Below are 19,873 nucleotides of genomic sequence, written 5' to 3' on the forward strand. Positions count from 1 at the left end.
CAGTAGCTCTCTGCAGACCTGGCAGCTATTGCGCTGTCCCACAGTTGGAAATCAGGGTTTACTAGCTGCAAAAGGTTTTTACCAAGATGGACCAAAGAGGTTGAAAGAGCAAGAGGCTTCTTTCATCCTATCAACATGAACCTGATGGGAATGAAGCAGAATACAACCACAAATGACTAGCTTCTATTTTGGTACAGTTTAGATACGGAACACAGAACTGCAAAAGGTATGGCATTAACAAAGAAAGCATCTTCAAACAAGGCAGATGCTCTTATTCCTTTGGAAGTCGCTTTCTTCACTATATATATTTGCTTCAGCTTTATGATCAGCATTCCTCATACTAGAAATTTTGTGCTCTTACACTATTCAACTGTTGTTTGGGAGACCAATAATGAGGAGGTTAAAAGCAGCTTAATCCTATCAAAACAGACCAGTTTTATACCTTCACTTGCATTCCCAGATCACAGCTTTTCAGTGACCCCGTTAACCCACAAAAGCTGTCCAAAGGAACTGCAGGAATCTCTGAACAAGCTGTGTTCTTAGTAACTCTTTGAGAGCTCTCAAAATACTCTTGAGCCTCACATGGACCCGTGCTGAAACATTGTGTAATTTCTTTTACGTGCACAGAATCAAAGCTGAGACAAACTGCAGGCAGTGAAATTCCAGCCTCCTGCCCTCATTTCGCAATTGAGCGCAGAACAAAAGGGAAAACAGTCAAACAAAACAGCACAGGATGCATTTCCTTTAGCAGACTGTTGGCTTTTCCGAGTCGTGAAAGTTCTCCAGGACTGAACCTTATCTTAGTGAATAAAAGACATTAAAGACATCATGCTAGCGCAAAGCTATTTAACATACATTAGCAGTCAACTTCTCCGTCCTGATGTTAAACAAATTAATTTACTAGAAGAATCAGATGTTCTTCTCATATTATGTTAGTTTATTAGTGAGATCAGGTACTACCTTTACATTCAGAAGGAATAGGAAATTCAGACTGATTCACAAGAACAAGCTGCTAATGAAGAAAGACAACAGCCATATGCCAAGTTCCCAATAGAAATCTGTTAAGAGCTTGGTATTCATTTTCCCATAGCACATACAGTCCCTTTCGACATAGCATCCACACCTTTAATTATGGTTTTAGATTTAGCATTATCCGAGATAAGCTGTATGCAACTAGAAATTTTCTTGTATAAAAAGATAAAGAACAGAAATAAAGTTTCATAGATGTCGTCTTTACTCAAAATAATCCCATTTCTCATGTGGACACACATCAGCCCTACTCAATTCTATGGTCCTCAGAACACTTACTTTCTCTAAAATCGTACAATAGCTTCAAGTAATTCTGCAACTCATCTTCAGACTCATGGCACATTATTCTGTCGTGAATTGTTTTTTTAATTTTTTTTAAATAAAGAAACTATGAATTCATTTGTTTTTCTTCTTTTTAAAGAGGCAGATCAGGGATGCTGGGAAAAGGAGAAGGGCAGGAAAGGTGGCAACAGAGACGGAATTAAGAGATTATACAGACTGATAGCCAGTACGACTTTTTCTTCTTCCAATGATATAAGATATAAAGACAAGAATGATAAGGAAGCCAAGCACCATGCCCACTGCGATGGGAATAAGAAAGTTCAGGTCAGAATCATCAAAGCATTCTTCAGCTGCAGAAAGAAGAAAAACAAAAAAAGCAAGGGAGAATAAATTAGTAAAGGAAATCAAGCATTAGAAACCAAAGCAAGCAAGGAGCAAACAGACATTTTTGAGAACTTACACTGTATTAGACACAATAATGCATCTAAAGTCAAATCAGTATTGAGTAAAGAATTGATAGAAAGACTGATTTCTTTAAACATATATACTACACACATAATTTGTATTGGTAATACACTTCTTCTTCTGTGTACATTTACTGAAAATGACAAGAGACAGCCAAGATACATACGCTGAAAGCACTGAATGGAAAACACTGAAAGACTCTCTCTTTGGGTGGTTAACTTTATTTATTTTCAATCCAAATACAAGATAAGGGTTACCAGTTTCAGCTGAGAACTATGCAGACCTTACCGAAATCAACATAGGAGAAATAAAAAAACATAGACAGCTGTAATGCTACAGTGGTTTTTAACATACAGGTTGTAAGATACGTGATGAACTCCTTGCCGATACAAACACTCATGCAGGGATTAGCAAACACCACTGATTTCAACTCAGTGATACACCTTAGACATGGAGGCAGGGCTTGGCATTCCTCCCGTTTGTAAAGAGAGCAGAGCTCCACCTGCGTGGTGCCGAGATGAGATGTTTAGTAAGATACCATATGGTGTCTGTGTACTGCTTCAACACTGCAAGGGTGCTTGACTTACATGCTTTTAATAAAGCAGAGCTCCTTATAAAACTTTTTTGCTTGAGTTTATATTAGAACAGAGTTAAGTGTCATGCACACATTCAGTGCTTTATCAAAAGTTAGCTACTGTTTTAAGCGAATATTTAAACCATTTGAACCTCTAACTGCATCAGCCTAAATCATGGGAAATTTACTGTCTTGATTTAGGTCACTACAGTCCAGTAGACGCTTGCCACCACTCCTTCACAAAAGGCTACGCAAAGCCTTTGGCTAAGAGGAAAGAAAACAACACAGGGAGGTTCAGCACCTGAAAATACTAAACTCGGACAACCTGAATGCACCTACTGCCAAGCAGAGCAACACTTGGGAAGGAAAAAAAAGAGGAAAGAAAATATGTACCTTATGCAGTGAGCTATTTCAAAATATTCTGACTACTGACAAAGTATTTAAGCATCTTAAAAAGAGAACCGCATTTGATGTTTAGTCATCTTTGTTCACTGAACATCAACGTACACAATTTAACTACTACATGCTGGATAATGGGTCATTAATACTAAACATAAATGAATTTGCTAAGGATGGAAGGTGCCCAACAGACAGCTACAGAAATTCCCTTTCTCTCTTCTTTAAAGGAAGGAGATCACTGCAATACACATCACACTATGGCACGCTTACGAGGAATTTCTGGGACAAAAAGAGTTTGAAGTTTCATACCAGGAACATTCCATCCTTTACCTCTCTCCAGTTTGCCACTGTTGTTGGCACACATCTATCCATCTATTGTTACTGTACAATGGTTACAAGCTTCAGAGAAGTGTCTTCAAATGCAGAACCTGGTAACTGTACAGCACCACAAGCAGACTCCACATTCAGGCCAGGAGGAATAGCTTTTTCGACATATTTGGTTGAATGTGTCTCCGTTCAAAATAATCAGAAATTTTGGCCCCCAACATTTTTAGCCCCAGTATAAAAGGTATCTTCTGTTTTAATTCCGATCATGAGATGCAACCGATAGCCCAAATTTTTGTGTTTTTATTGGTATATGCTATACAAGAAAACACCGCAGTAAATTTAAAAATAAAATTTAAAAAAAGGCGTTCATTGGCTGGAAAAGCTTCTTTTGTGTACTTTTAGCATGGCATCTTTAAGCTAGATCAGAAATCTTTGTATCTTCAAGCACAATTGTAATATTTAGTAAAATGTATATAAGGCACAGTCAATAGTAATCAAAACAAACCGCAGTCTATGATAGATTATACACATTAATATTCAACATCCACAAGCACACACAAGTTAAATGCCGTTTCCACAGACCAAACACAACTATTTTTAGTCACATAACACCACTGCATGTCTTCAATATTTTTTAATTAAAAGTGTAGCATTTTGGAAGAACTGAAATTAATTCACTGATTGATTATGAACTAGAACATATTTTAAGTTGTTAGGTTCAAATATAAACCATGACAATACATTCTGTAACATTTCTTAACCAGGTTTGTTTTTAACAAACTGTTTGCCTGACTTGGCAAGCAAGCCATCTTTTTGAGTTCAGATTTTTATTTTTTTTATTAATAAAAAGTTAAGCTTTCCCATTTTAAAACTACTCGTATCCAGCATTACAGTGTTTCTTGTAAGCAACAAATTAAGTCAGTAAGTACTAGGACAACTAATCCTCCCAAAGCTGCTCCTACTGCTATAGGTACAATGAAGCTGTCTACCTCTGGGATGCAGTCTCCAGCTAAACAGAAAGAGGGCAAGTTTGAAAAAGAAATGCATTTAAATAGAAGTATTTAACACTAATCTCCCTGTAATTATTTAAAAGTCTTATACCTTTCCCCAACAGGACATCAGACAGTTATCCACAAAACCCTGACCTCCCCCCGTCCCCAAAATATGACAGCAATAGTTTTCCTCACCAAACATCATAACTGACTCGTCAGTCCATCATACACGTCCTTGAAAAGCATGTATCTGTGTATTACTGTAGATTTACCATTATTGTACACCACAGAATCCAGTCTTCCAGTGTCTAGATACTGCAAGTCTCCAGGAGAGACAATAATACTGGAGATAGAATTACAGTAAAACCAGTAACGCTTTGACAACAACAACAACAAAAAAAAATCCAAAGTCTTTACACTTACTACAGGACAGCAGTAACTCCTGCTTGTTCCAAGTTTTGTCGCAGACTCTTGCAGACTGACTTGTACTGATATTTGACAGAAATTTGATGCCTGCAGTCCCACTGTAGTTTAAATTCACTTTGACTGATTTACATCCTTAGGAACCCCACTGTTAAGCTCTTTAACGAGAGACTATCGAAATACTTCTGTTTTTCTTCACAGTACAAAAAGCTTCAGCTGACTTCAGCTTGCACTTCAGAAAGGTGCTAACGTTATTTTGACTTTGTGTAGCAGATAAGAAGGTAGCTTTAACATAATCATTATGTAAGCAGTGCAGGCTAGAATCAAGAAGAAAGGGTAAAGGATCAGACCACACTTTTTCCTCTTGTCTTGTGAACTCTATGGTCATATGACAGGCCAGAAAGAGGTACGATAAAGGGAAGGCTAGTGTCTCTCTTGATGCAGAATAGTATAGAGTAGTAGTGTTACCCAAAGAACTGTCAGCACAGACACGATCAACACAGCTTCTACCATAGAGGATGAAGCTACTAACCAATTCCCAGATGGCTCCCTAACGCTTTCCCACTTTTGCTGAATGCAGAGACTGATTTTATTTTCCAGGACTGCAAGAAGAAACCAAACTGTTCACAGCTATACACCAATTGAAGATGGCGAGCAAAATCAATCATAAAGCTATCTTGTCCAGATGAAGCTACAATTGACAAAAAAGTTAAGCAAATTTCTAATGATGACCAGATGTAGTGTCTCAATTGTCTTCTGCTAGTGGACTGTGTACCCAAGCACACTTCAGCATGTGCTGCAAAACAAAGCATTAAGACACAGACAAGAGAGGACGCTTCAAGGAGCACCTTCACCAGCTATGTAACAGAATCTGGGATGTAGACTAATTGAAGTTGACCTTACTCATTTAGTTTATTTTCTTTAAATAAAGACAGTACAAGATGTCTGTTTTAAAATCAATTAAAAAATGTGAACAAGTTTCCTTAAGAAATAGAACAATCTTTATTATTTAGAGCACATGTTGAACAGGTTGACAGTTCCCTACGGAGCAATACATAGAGGAAAACTAGTGGTTTTATAACAACAGGCAGTCAGGTGAAACTTAGATGTTTTCTGAACCAGTTATCTGCACGTCAGTCTAGGAGTATCTTAATCTCTGAGCCAACATACTTGCAAATGAAGATTAAGTTGCAGGTTTTTGCAAAGATACTTCTAGTATTGTTGAATTTTGGGAACAGTTTGCACTCATCTTCTATACCGTCACTTGGAAACCGTGCACAGTCCAAAAATTTACACGGTCAGATGAATACAGTGTGGTAACTACTCCTTAACAGAAATGCATGTGTAGCTGGTGCCACTGAACATCAGTCACAAAAGTGCTAAAAATCTAGATGAACTTCTGCATTTGAGGATATATTAATATGAAAGTCATTAGATCCACTTTTTTTTTTTAATTAAAATGGAAAGTCTTGAAGCCTATTTCAGGATTAAAATTATAGTAGTTCTCCACTTTCATTAAAATGAATTTCAGTAACTGATGCAAGATTCAAGCTGTAGACTACAAGCTCTAGTAAGCATTATCCACCCATACTTGCTTCCTTGGCAAGAGTAAACCGTTTTTACAAAAAAAAAAAAAAATTACTGAAAGAAGTGTATTTTATGATTTGTATACAAACATGCCACAGACATTTCCACAACCCTAGAAAACACTAATAAAACACTAAACCAGCTTTGATGCAGGTTAAACTCATTCTAAAGAGGGAAACGTTATGTTCATTAAATAACTAGTTTAGGCAGCTCATGTTATGACATATGCAAAAAAAGCCACACTTACCTAAAAGTCCAAAAGACTTTTTTTTTTTTCCCATGCAGTAAAAACTATGTATTACAGCACAAGTAGGCCAGAGAAAAGTTGTGCAGCAAGGGTTAGTCTCTACAGAGCTGCAGTTCAAGAACAGTCCAGTTGCACTGCATTTTTTTTAAGCTAGTTATCCTTTCCAAACAGCAAGGAAAAACAGGTGTTGTGGGCCCATCTCAGACTTGTTTGGCTTTTGCATTCTTAACATTAATAAATGCTACATAGCAAACAATCAAACACAAACTACATTAAACATTCAGAATGCCAATGGCGGGCAGTTATAATGTGAATTTTGATTGGCAGAGAACCATTCAAGATGAAGATTTAGACAGCTCAAGCTGCAACAGCAGATACTGGCTCATTAAATGAAAGCATCTTTAAACAATAGTCATTCAAAGCAACAAGACAGACCAGTTCTGTGCAGAGTATGATATAAAGTTAAGTGCACTTTAAAGTTCTGGAATATTTAGAAAGGTTATTCCCTTTAAACTGATGCCAGCAAAAAAGCTTGCATTAATTTAGCAGAACTCTGCCTCAGTTGAGTATTTTAGATGATTGCCAAGGTATAATAAGTGATGAAGAATTCAGTGCCTAACAGTAATTTTTTTTTTTTTTTAATGCATTTGGAAACAGCACTGAAGTCTTCCTATATATCCACCATTTGGCAAGTATAGGTTACTCATTTTGTTTGTACAGCCAGGGTATAGGAATGATTCCTGAAACTACACCAAGGCAGGAGTAAACTACTCAAATTCTGGTAAAGCTAAGTAAGTTACTGCTGCCATTTCAAAAGATCACTTAATCACCAGCCTAAAGTTCAATTCTATGAAAAACGAAGTTGTTACTGGGCATTGTACAATCCTTGTTAAATACTATACGAGTCAACATAGTGACTAATGCTGCCAGCTTAACCCACAATTATGACAACAACTAAGGAACGCAGAGGAGAAGCAAGTACAAATTCTATGCTATTCTGGGAGTTGCCCAGTACACATCAGTTTAGAATGTGTTCTTGTTTCAGGCTACAATTTGTAAAAAGCAGAAATAAATCCTCAACACTTCAGGGTTTTTGCAAGATAAAATCCTTAGCCTAGCAATTCTTCCAGTATTTGACATCTTCAAAACAGCTATGAAACCCACGTCGTCTTCTTAGAGCAGGAAAACTAAAAACGTAGTTCTGTTTCATCTGAGAGAAACATTCTCTCTTTGTTTCTGAACTCCAATTAGCTGTGGCTAGTAATTACTCTTAAGTTTTGGGTCTTTTTTGGACTTCAGAACTTGCACTTGCTTTGTTTAGAGTGAAATCGGAACAAGAATCACATTCAGATTCACAAAGTTTGATATCCAGCATAGCTTTTTCTTCTGCCAATTATGTAAGCAACCACTATAATGGCAATCAAGCCAGCAAGTGCAGCACCAACTACAATTGGGATTAGAATGCTGTCATCATCCAGCGAACACTCCTGGGCTGTAGATGAGAAAAAGGTTGCAACAAGGAATAAATAAAGACAGAATACTTGCCAAGTGTGGTATAAAAATCTGTTTTCCTTAATATGGTGTTAAAAAAAAATAATCAAGAATTATTACATCTTTAAACTAAGAAAGAAAGAACTGCAGAGGTCTCATGGGTATATCTAGCATATAGTAAGCATTATAATCACTTGGAATGTTTGATAAACTATAGTAAGCTAACAATGTACAAGTTTTCATGTGCACAAGATCTGTACTAGACAAGCCATTCTTCTACTTTTAAGACAGAACCAGGCTTATTTCATTCTTAAGGCAAGTCTGGTGCTTTTACTCATTAAGAATAAAGTGACCTAGATTTGGTATCAAGAACCTATTCAGAATGGATACATGTTACAGAGAAATGAAATAACTATAATTAGAAGAAGCTAGCTGCAGCTTGAACTACAGAATGAAATGGGACCCTAACACTTTAGAAGGTATTATGATAAATACTGTTTACCCTGCATACATTTGGGGAGTTAACTTACCTCTGCCTAAAAATAGTTCAAAAATCTGCACCCAATATATTTGTCTACAGATTAGACTAGACTAATAAGGCTGTGCTGCAAGTAGTATCATTAAGTACAAAGACCAGGTTACACTAAAGATCGAGGTCATTTAAGCCATTCCAGTTTTCCCCAGACAAGACCAGGATAATGCAGTAAAACATTTTATAATCTTTCTTTAGGTCTGGATATTCAAGACTGCTTCTGAAAGAAGCTCTGTCAGTTCATTTTTTCCCCAACACTCCTATACCTTAGACTGACAGGTAAAAAGAAAGGAAACACCTAACGGTATCACCGAAGTCCACTTCTACTAAAGCTTTGTCCCATTTTCTTATATATTTGAGCTACAAAAAGCTGTATGTCAAGACCATGTCAGATAACTTCTAACCTATTCTGCAAGGCAACACTTAAGTCCGTCTTCAGTGTCTCTAGCTCCTTCAAGTTTTGTGAAGGAGAACCAACATACCCAGCAGACATTTTTAAAGTGAGAACAAAGCTTTCCTTGAACTTGAACGTCTCACAACTTCGCTTCATTCCATGTGTGTAAAAAAAAAAAAAAAAAAAGACACCCCCCCGCCCCTCCCCAACAAAAAACAATGGAACAAGAGCTTCAAAAATAAAGTGCTTGTGCCAAACACTGGTGCTTTTTAGCTAATAAGAATTTTGCAAGCATTGCAAGAATTAACAAAAAAAAAGAACTCTTACCTGTAGAGAACTTATTTGCCTTCACAAGGAATGGCTGAATCCATAGATTAAAAGTATGTACTTGAAAATCTTCATTAATCTCAAGAGTTTGCTCTTTTCGGCACATGTAAGAACTACCAAGGTAAGCATCCCACTTGCTGAAATTGTTGTTATCTGCATTTGAAATGACTAAACAAAGGGGAAAAAAAAAAAAAAAAAAAAAAAAAAAGAGACGGGAATTTGTATGCCCACTTTAAATGCAAGAGAGTTGCCAATACGGTCATAAGACTAAGGAGCTGAATCTAGATGGGCCAACTTTTCGACACTGACTACTCTGAAAAACAGGGTAGTCTGAAGCATGATTGACCCGCTTAACCAAAAGTAGTCAGGCACTGAAGTTATTTGAGTACTTAGCAGTAACCTATCCTCCATACAGACATGACATTAGGCTTTCCTTGTACCTCCACTCATCCCAACATTGCAGAGTTGTGAGCTTTTTAGCTTTAATACCCTTTTAACTGCAGTAGCCGTGACAAGCAACTTCAAAAAAAACCCCAACAAACATACTTTTGATTTGGAAAAAAGCATGCTTTTGTTTTTGAAGGACTGATCTCTTTTCCCAGTGAGAATTAAGTAGAAGTGGTTGGAAGATACAGCAACATCTTCCATCAAAGAAGACAACAGCTGGTTTCGGAAAAACAAAAAGCTTCAGCTGGTACAGCTGTTATTTCACACCTCAAAAAACTGTGTTACTGAAAACAGTTAAAGAAGCCCTCTTAATTTATACACATTTATCACAAAGTAAGAGACTCCATTAGCAGAAGTTTCAGGAAAAGAGAATGATCCCCCACTGTTGTTTAAAGTAACTCTTATAGCCATTTCTGCTTATTACTTTTGTTCCTACCAACTTAAAGCCTTAAAGTAGGAAGTAACAGTAAGCATGAACAGCATTGAAAAAGTCACAAGTATTTGATAAAGACAGGCATTGAATAAAAGCTTACATTTGCTTTAAAGGCAGATACTATTTCTTACCAGAAACCATTCAGACGGTTGAGCAGTGTAACATTCACCTCTTTCAGATAAAATTTTTGTACACTTGCACTTGCATTTTTCTGTTTAAGAAGCAAGAACCAACTGTCAGTGTGCAATTCCGCATTTTTAACTTTAATAACACATGCTTTACAAAGGCTAACACATTTACCACAGTCTTACATTTTCTGTAATTTTAACCCAATTCTCCACTTGTCTTGAGGCAGTCATCTAGCCAGTTCCACTTCCTACATGGGAACAGCCTACCACCAGCAAGCGACAGAAGGATTTTACTATGAAGGATCATCATGCAATACTGTTAAAGTGGCAACTTAGTTTAAAATAAAAGAAGTTACTTACAACAACAAATGTGAAACTGATCAACGTGCTATTTCCATCATTCAGTTTCAGAGTAGCTGTTGTGTTACCACATGTACCATCTGCGCTAGTTGTCTTTGGATTGATGTTGATCAGAAGAGGCTGAAACACAGACAGAATCACATCAAAGACATTCAGCTGCCATTCAGAATCCATTGTTTCACTCAGTAGCAGTCTTAGGCTAGAAGAGCTTGTCATGAAGATGACAGCAGGAAGATTGAGCCTGGCAACTATCCAGCCAAGGCTACTTGAGTTAAGTTTACATGCTGGTAATACCAAAGCAAACAAATTGCCCAGTGAAGCCTTATTTTGTTGACCTAATACAACAGGTTAGCTTTGGCTCCCTCTGTGGGAAAGACACTATCTGCAGGGACCAAGAGCTTTAAAAGCTAGGAAAGTTCCAGGCTTTTAATGATGTTAGAGGTACTCCTAGTAACAAGTTACCCTGAATCCACGTAAGGTTTTGAAGCTAGATATTATACCACAAAACTATTCTGATGTCAGAGAGGTGCTACGTACAATACTTGGAAGCAGTTCTGGACAGCCAGCAGCATACAAAGCAAATACCCTGCACTCACATTTCATACCAAATAACTACAGCAACCTTTCTACTCTTCCAAAACAGAAGAGAAGCACCTTGTCGCGGGAAACATTCAGCTGCAGCCCCACAGTAGCCAGAAAACAAGTTTTGTTTCCACTTTTGAGAGAATAGTTTCCTGTGTCTGGATTCTCCACAGGTTTGGGAGCAGTGGTTGGAGCAGGTGATAAAGTGGTGGTAGATGCAGTAGTTACATTGGCAACAGTAGGCGGAACAGTAGGTGCAGAAGTAGGCGTGTCAGCGTGACATCTAGACTCTGAAAAGAAATTTTAACCACCGTTTCAGTGCTGAAATTTTATTAAAGTCTTATACGACTCGGAGGTCAGTTCAATACGGATACCAATTTCTCTGTTGAAATCTAGGCTCCCTAGGACTCTGCTCAGCACCAAGTCAGAAGTCTCAAACTCAGCACTATGGCACAGTATTTCAAACAATTTATAGCTACCATTTATTCTCAGAAATTGAGGCCCGCCGTTTTAAATCCATGTAGCATATGCAGTACTACTTACCTCTGACACACAGAAGTGAAACACACAGACAAAGATAGCTAAGTGGTTACAGAAGTGTGGTATGTATTTGCTGTAAACAAAGCAAGCAGCCCTATGTAGCAGGGTGACGTGCTCATCTCATTTTGAGTAGTTGAGATATGAGATGAGACAACAGGCTCTGAACTATTTAAATGAAAAAGCAGAGGCTACCACTGAAAATGGAAGGCAGTCTGTTAAAAAACTTGAAGCTCAAATGATCTCAGTCAGCAACAGTAGTTCTGGAGTGCTTATTTTTAATACCCCAATTACTGGAATACACATTTTATTAGACTACCACCTTGGCACAGGAACAATCTACATTACTATCTACTGCTAAATCCATTCTACTAATCTATTTTCCAGGAACAAGGAAAGACATACTAAAGGATATTTACATGAGTATTGTTCAACACAGCACATCTTAGAACTGGTGGATTTTTTTTATTATGGGACTTTGCTCCCTGCACTGAGGTGCAATACAAAAAAAAGCTCATTCACAAATTGAAATGCTCACCTTTTTTACTGATTGTGCCATTCTGAACAAAAGCCTGCACAGTAACATTCCAGAAAATCTGCGTTACGTTCTCTGCTTCAACAAAGTCAGTATTATGACAGACGAAGACGTTATTCAGTTGAACTGGATGCATAATATCCTTTACAACAATAGTAATTGGTCCTACAAATAAGCACAAATGTTTTAATGCCTGATGAACTACAAGAACATTTATAGATAGCATTATGTTTTATGTAATTCTATAAGACAAAGAGTAAGAAATAATTAAGTTTAACATTCCTAACCTCTCTTGAATGTTTTACCTATGTGTCCTGACCTGAAGCGCTAAGTAATGCGGAGAAATAACCAAGCTTCCAGAACTATACAAGCCATTAGAAAGGTGAACCCTTTTACTTAAGTTCTTATTTAAGGGAAAAAAAAAAAATCCTATTACTAGTAGGTATTAGTACACTGAATGCCTAACACTGTATTGCTTTGCTAGGTGGAAGGTCAAGTAGGACACACTAAAATTAATCTTCTGTATGCCTGCTGTCTACTAGCAGCATCTCACTGATCAAGGCTGTTCAAATAGTTAATCTTCCCCTTCTGCTCCGCTTAAAAGAATTATATGCTCTGTGAAGCTAACTAGTCTGTATTCTTATCCAGTAGGCTGGTATGATGAACAATAGTTAGGGAGTATATGGCATAGAACTCATTAGGTACATTACTAGTCCTTCTAACTTTGAAAAAGCCAACAAAGGTCAGGTACAGGAGATCTGACACTGATGGCCGAGATTGTTTGGTAATTAGGATTCTGCACTGAACATTACCTTTTCTTTTAGCATCGGGAAATACAGCAGTATCATTGGTGTTGTAGGTAAATGTGATGAAGTCCCCTTGGTAAGTTTCATTAGTTTTTGTAAAGTTAATGCTCCAAGAGTGACCTTCTCCAAACTGTACTGCCAGAAGCGCAGCTTGTGTGTCATTGCCACAGACGCTTCCATTGTGTGTCACACTGGATGACAAATGCAACGTTGTGTTTTTCTAGAAGAGAAGGGTAATTTTAAATGTTTTCACAAATAGCAGTTCCTCCCCATGACAACATTATAAACCTGCTTGAGTTAGATGGAACCTTGCACAAGGTTAGCGAGATTATTTTAGGTTATTCTACAGAATTATGCAAAAGGCTCCCTGACATCTGAATTAGAAAGGAGCCATATCAGATTCAAGTGCAAAAGTACAAATCTAACTTGGCTGTAAATCTTGACTGTGCTGAGCTGCAATTTACATTTACTATTTGGGCTAAGAACATTACTACACTGATACACAAAAACCATCAAGCGTGACCAGTGTGCCATTTAAGTAAGTGCAATAGGGCACTTTCAGTTATTTGTATTATTGAGAACTTCTGCTTTGTTTTAAAATGAATATTTAGGAATACTCTTAACAACTGACTTAACAACAACAACAAAACAAGTAAAAAACCAAACATCCTAGGTAAAAGAGTACACTTAAACTTTTACCCCAGACAAAAACACAGCTCTCAACAAAAGTTACCTCCGAATACTTACATAATCGCTACTGTTTGTTTCATATTTTATCAAGAATCTCATCATCCATTCCGCATACAGGCATGTAGCATTAGAGGCATCCTTTACATCTACTTCCACTGCATAGGACTGGAAAAAGCCTATAACATATGATTATTAGCTATTAAGACATTGCTTTTATTTCATTTTCTAGAGCCACTTAAGAGGACAGCTCATTACAAAGTAGTAAATTATTTCAGGACTGGATTCAATTTGCCAGACACTGAAAGAGTAGCTAGATTTGTGAAAAGTATTAAAACTGGGAAGCACATTGTGAAGTTATTAAAACTAGACAAAAATTGAGAGAATTTATAGTCCGTTTACCTGACAAAGACTAATAATCTAAAGGAGTGTTAGCTTTCGGGTGACAAACGGAGTAAACTGAAGTGCACAAACACAGCACTTAAAGAATGCACTGCTTGTAGACCAGGGTCTTCCTGTTATCTGTTTCATCAGTGGTATGACTCAAGCCGACCTCTAAGAGATGAGATCGGGGTGCCTTCATCGCATTTCTGCAATTTCTGGCTCAGAAGGCACGGAGCTTGAAGTCCCTTTACGTTTTTAGGGAACTTTTTATAGTTGTTGGATTGTCAACCCAGTGAACCTCAGCAGAGGCACTCCCCACCCCGGCCAGTTGTGACTGCCGCCGTCGTGACCGCCGACCCCCACAGCTCTGCCCGGCCGCTGGTGAGGAGGCCTGACGCGACCCACACCCGCAGCTCACCCGCCGCCTGGCAGCCCCCCTCGCTGAACCACACGCACCACCCGCCCGGCTTTGCACCCGTGCCTGGGAAAGGCGCCGGATCGGACCGGCTCTCCACCACCCCCCCCGGCCCGGCCCGGCCCGACGCGGCCATCCCGTCAGCGCCACCGGCAACGGGGTCCCGCTAGGCCAGCGCGGCGCGCCTCGGCCCCCCGCTCCCCTTCTGCGGCTGACAGGGCGGCGGGGGGGGGGGGTGGGCGGGGGGGGGAAGGCGGCAGCAGCTCGGCGCCGCCTCCGCTCCGGGGGAAGCCGCCGCCGGGCTGAGGCGGCCCCGGCCCCGCGCGCGCCCGACCGTTGCCCGACGCCGCGTCACGTGCGCGACGGGGCGGCGGCGGCGGCGGGGGGGGGGGGGGGGCGCCCGCGGAGACACCTGCCGCCGCCGCCTCCTCCTCCCCCCCACACCTCCGCCCGTAGGCCCAGCGCCCACCCACGGCCGCCGCCCCGCTCACCGGAGGTGCCGAGGAGGAGGAGGAGAAGGAAGGGGAGGCAGGAGGCGCGCGGCTCCATGCCGCCGGCGGCGGGCGCAGGGGCGCCGAGAAGCAGCGAGTGGCGAGCGGCAGAGGCGAGCGGGCCCGATAAAAACCTCGCCATCGGTCATGTGAGGGGAGGGGCGGCGCCGCCCGCGCGCCGCCAATCGCCGCGCCGGTGCTCGATTCGATGGCTCGCGGACAGGACGCTCGCCGCGTACCGCCTCGGGCGGGCGGTGGTTCGGTGGGGCTCCGGAGGCCCAGCGGGGCCTTGGCGGGGGAGCGGCGGCGTCCGCCTGCCCCTGACCTGTGCGGGCACTGCAGGGTTACCGGCGGCTTGCCTTGGCCCTCGGCAGCCTTTGCTGCCTCCACTGGGGCCGCTGTAGGTTGAGAAGAGAAAGCCGAGCAGAGGTATGCGTTCAAAGGAGTGTAATGTAGAGCCTATCACTGCCAAAAATAAAGAATGAAGATACTCTCCGTGCTCACCATAAATAAAGAGGAGGAGAAATGGGCTAAATTGACCTAAATATTCAAGCGGGTGGCGCAGGAGCGGCAGAGCACTGCAGGGGGTGACCGCGCGGGGTCAGGGGGTGGGCAGGCCTGCCCTGGCGAAATGGCGGCCTGAGGTGTTGTGCCCGTGTCCCTCCCGCCTGACAGGACTGTCGTCGTTATCCGTCCTCCCGCGCCGCCCTGGGCCGACCGGGGATGGTCTCGGCCTCTCTGGGGGCCTGTGCCTCCGCCGTGACTGGGCAGAAACCTTTCCAGTAATGGCCTCCGTGAAGCAGGGAGGGGGATGGCACCAGCACCGAGAACCGGGACGCTTTGCTGCGTTTTGGCTGATGCCAGAATGCAAAACGCGGGGCAGAAAGAAGGTGGGAGAAAGGCTGGCTTGGCAAAGAAAGGGGAGTTGGGGAAGAAGAGATTGAGGCTGGGAGACAGCAAGGAAAATGGCAGGCAGATGCTCAGCTGCCTGAGGAGGCAGGAGCTCTAGCCTTAGCGAGGAAGGGCCCTCCTGGAATAACGTATTGCTGTTTCTGATGCTGTGGGAGAACTGCAAATAGTATTTTGAATAATCAGACGCTAAGAGACATGCCCAGTCATGGGGGGGAAGAAAATGAAAGCGCTTGAAGAAGACAATAAAACACATTGACCTGATATAATGAGACAGTGGGATTGTAGATGGTGTCAATAAGAAAGCAGTTATGAAGTCTTGAGGAAGTTGAAATAATGGAATATATGATTAAATGTCAGTTAAATACTCTCAGTTGTATGCTTGCAATACCATACTTTTCCAAAGAGTATCACAAAACCAAACCTGGGAAGTCAGGACCACCACTGAAACCAGTGCATCGTACAAATGGGGGTTCCACACACAAATGCTTGCGTGGTCAGACGCGTTCGCTGCTTCTTTGCATTTCTTTTTGTGCTTAATAACTGCACCTAGAACCGACTTAGAATACATACTACATACCCGCACATGCATCTGTCTAAGCATTGTTGCATGTGAATATCAAAATACATGTCATTTCAAAATACTTAGAAAGGATGATTTTTTATTTAGCCTTTGGGCTTAATGTGCTGAAAACTTATCTGAAGAAATAAACTTTATATTTAATAACTGAGCCAGCACTTGCTGTAGGCTGTGGGGCAGCGTCCAGTAACAGCAGCACAGACAAAATAATGAATTCTGGAAGCAGCAAGTCTTTTGTCTTTCTCAGCTCCACTGCAAAGAATGGGGCATTTCAGTGGCTAGGGAGAGTCCTGCTGCTGGGGCTTTTACATTTCCGCAGGCCTCGCAGTTTTAGTGCAAAGTCCTGTTTTTAAAAAGTGATCTCTTAGGGAGTTAGGAGCAATTACATTAAGAGGATTTGACTATTAGGAGAGAGACATCGAATTAGGCTTTAATTAATTGGAGGAGAAGAAAATGATTGGTATGTTCCAGGCAGTTTGTGTGGTAGAATGTCACCTTTTGTATCAGCTGGAACATTTACTTCAGGACCTGTAGCTTTATGTATAAACACCAGTATGTTCCAACACCCCCTTGTTCTGAGTGAAGAGTCCTGAATATTTTGATCTCTTGCTTGCACATAGGATATAGACTGTAAAATGACTAGATGTTCTGCAGACATAAAAGGAAGACTGATTGTGTCCTTTATGCCAGTTTAGTGAAGCTTGAAATCAAATGGTAGCTATCATAACCAGCAAATCTGTTTCTGTTTAATAACACAGAATAAAAGTAGCAACTGGTGTGGGATTAAAAGAACCGTATGGTTTATATAATTTAGCATAATGAAAAATATATTGTTTTGCACCAGAAATATCATCATTAATAGCAGAACACAGATGAATCTCTTTCTTTGCACCTGGTTGCTTTGCCCTCCCTGTATATCCGTCCCTGCCATATAACTGCCTTCTGTGGGCACTGTGTGGTATTACATCATTTTACCGTGATCTTAGCAGGTGCACTTTTTATTCAGAGGTTTACTTCTTGCTTGCTGTATGTCGTGGTTTAACCCCAGCAAGCAACTAAGCACCATGCAGCTGCTCATTCACTCCCCCCCACACGCAGGGGGATGGAGGAGAGAATCAGGGAAAAAAGTAAAACTTGTGGGTTGAGATAAGAACGGAAAGGAAGAAAATAATAATGATAATAACAATAATAAAATGACAATAATAATAATAAAAGGATTGGAATATACAAAACAAGTGATGCACAATGCAATTGCTCACCACTCGCCAAATGACGCCCAGTTAGTTCCTGAGCAGTGATCCCCCCAGTTCATATACTGGACGTGATGTCACATGGTATGGAATATCCCTTTGGCCAGTTGGGGTCAACTGTCCTGGCTGTGTCCCCTCCCAACTTCTTGTGCCCCTCCAGCCTCCTTGCTGGCTGGGCATGAGAAGCTGAAAAATCCTCAACTTCGCATAAATACTACTTAGCAACAACTGAAAACATCAGTGTGTTATCAACATTCTTCTCATGCTAAATCCAAAACATGACACTATACCAGCTGCTAGGAAGAAAATTAAGACTATCCCAATAAAAACCAGGACACTGTATCAGTCAAGATAAATGAGAGGACAGTTCCTCCATTGGAGCTATGGAAAAACCATGTATGGGCTAATCCTGCTTTCGGTTAAGTCAATGCCAAACTGGCTGTAGGAGTAGCTTAATAGAAAGATGAAGTTGTATGAATTCAGAGACTGTGAACCTGTGGTTTATTTTGATTGTCACAGAATATCACAGGAGAGACTGATGTGCCTGTGGTGTGTGTGTACGTCAAGGCTGACCCTACTGACAATGTGGGAAGCGATGAGGTGGCCACAAAAGCTGCCCAAAGGGTTTTCTGCCCTTGTGTGGAGTCCTTGGGGAGACCAAAGGATCAAATTCACCTGCAGGGAGTTGGTACAGGCACCTTGCATTCATGTATGGGATGAAGTTTGCCCAGCAAAACCCACGTTCTCCAGCCATCTGAACGTGTTAAAAGCTTGTTAAAAACAATGTACTTTTGCATTAGCACAGTGATAGTCTCCTCTTGCCCAGCCAACTGACAGAAGCTTGGTTTTGGCACTATTCTCCCTAAATAGAAAATTTTTGGGCAGTTCCCAAAGCCTATCTCCTGTTTGTAGCTCTGGAGGGAGCAAAATGAAACTCCATTCCTCTCTCGTTTAACAAATCCTCCAGCTTTCCTTAGAAAAAAAATTTAGTGGTTAGGGTCAGATGTTGTCCGATTCCTCTTAAATTCCATGGAAAGCTATTATATTCAGTACTTGTAGGATTCAACCTGTAAGAGACATCCACTGCATCTTATTTATCATGAGTAATTTCTTTGTTGATTGTGGCAGTCTTAAAGAATGGTAAAATTTATGCAATAGACCAAATTCATACGGTCAGGTGTTTTCCTTTAATGATGGGAGTGTGAATGATTGTTACCATGATGCAGAGAAAACACCTTACCCTTTTGCTTATTAGAGAGAAATGGTTTTGCATTTGGCATGATTTTGGGAGCCACTGATGGATGGCAAGCTGATCCTGGTTTTCTAAGACATTCCTTATGTTTATTGCTGGATGTGAAAATGAGGACTGTAATGTTTCTGCATGGCATTACATTTTTACTGCATGTTATCCTTAGTCTGATGTCAGTAGTTTTAAGAAGGTATTGACGTGTACTGAGAACAAATACGCAAAACCTTATGATTTCTTTTTAAAGCTTTGATTCATCAAGGAATATAAATTCATGCCTAATTTCAAATGTATAACCTGTTCTGTGACTTTCATTCACATCATATTCCTGATGTCCAGCATATGCTTAATCCTTTGCGAATCCTCTAGCAGTTTCAGCTGGTTAGATATTATATCTGTAATCAAACTTTTCTTAACCCTGGGACTTGCAAAAATTGATGGATGTGTGTGGTCAGAAGCTAAGTGTCCAGTGTTTAATGAAGCACTGAGTAACTTAATGTTTCTGATCTCTGGTGCAGAAGACACAGACCGTGATAAAAAGAAGAAAGAGAGAATACCTAGGACATGCAGTAATCACTCCTTTATTCTAATGTCTTTTATTCATTCTTTTAGATGTCTCTTTAAACAACAGAGCATTTTCTGTACCTGGAAACCAGGGACAAGATTATGGCAGAACCGATTATTCCTTTCCAGGAGGCAGAGGAAGGATTTGGTACCATTTCACATGGGAGGGATGGAAAGAGGACGAGATTAATGCTGTCCAGAGAGGTCACAGATTCACTTGGCAGAGGGGGATGAACCAGAGGGACCCTCCTGGGACTGTGCCAACAACTGTGAGCATTACAGCTATTCACCAAAGTTTTCCTTCTCGTGCAGCCCCAGTCTGTAGCCTGGGGAATAAGGATTTGCTGTGATCCGGCCACCATAATGAAGACCGTGCTTTGTCCAGCACAGCGTGCCATCTGCAGCGCTTCAGCTGCGTATGCTGGCCTGCCCACTGGTAGAAAAGGGATG

The 19,873-nt window shown here is 40.9% G+C and overlaps 1 protein-coding gene across 2 annotated transcripts; it reads right to left on the reverse strand.

The window, feature by feature from the left end:
• Nucleotides 1-5,474: 5,474 nt before the first annotated feature.
• LAMP2 (lysosomal associated membrane protein 2) lies at nt 5,475-15,046 on the reverse strand. 2 transcript variants are annotated; one of them, XM_041119134.1, is made up of 9 exons: nt 14,875-15,046; nt 13,645-13,763; nt 12,904-13,117; nt 12,095-12,256; nt 11,092-11,309; nt 10,438-10,557; nt 10,088-10,160; nt 9,070-9,237; nt 5,475-7,817 (listed from the first exon to the last, which is right to left on the reverse strand). In XM_041119134.1, exons 1-9 carry the CDS (start codon nt 15,014-15,016, stop codon nt 7,678-7,680), a joined length of 1,356 nt encoding a protein of 451 aa, XP_040975068.1. In that variant the 5' UTR covers nt 15,017-15,046; the 3' UTR covers nt 5,475-7,677. The 2 variants fall into 2 exon arrangements, 1 of the variants encoding a protein (XP_040975068.1); XR_005931065.1 differs by lacking the exon at nt 5,475-7,817 and adding an exon at nt 9,616-9,732 and having other exon boundaries at nt 9,064-9,237; nt 10,081-10,160.
• Between the last annotated feature and the right edge of the window lie 4,827 nt (nt 15,047-19,873).

Source organism: Aquila chrysaetos, chromosome 21, assembly GCF_900496995.4.
Source record: "Aquila chrysaetos chrysaetos chromosome 21, bAquChr1.4, whole genome shotgun sequence".
Lineage (NCBI taxonomy): Eukaryota > Metazoa > Chordata > Aves > Accipitriformes > Accipitridae > Aquila > Aquila chrysaetos.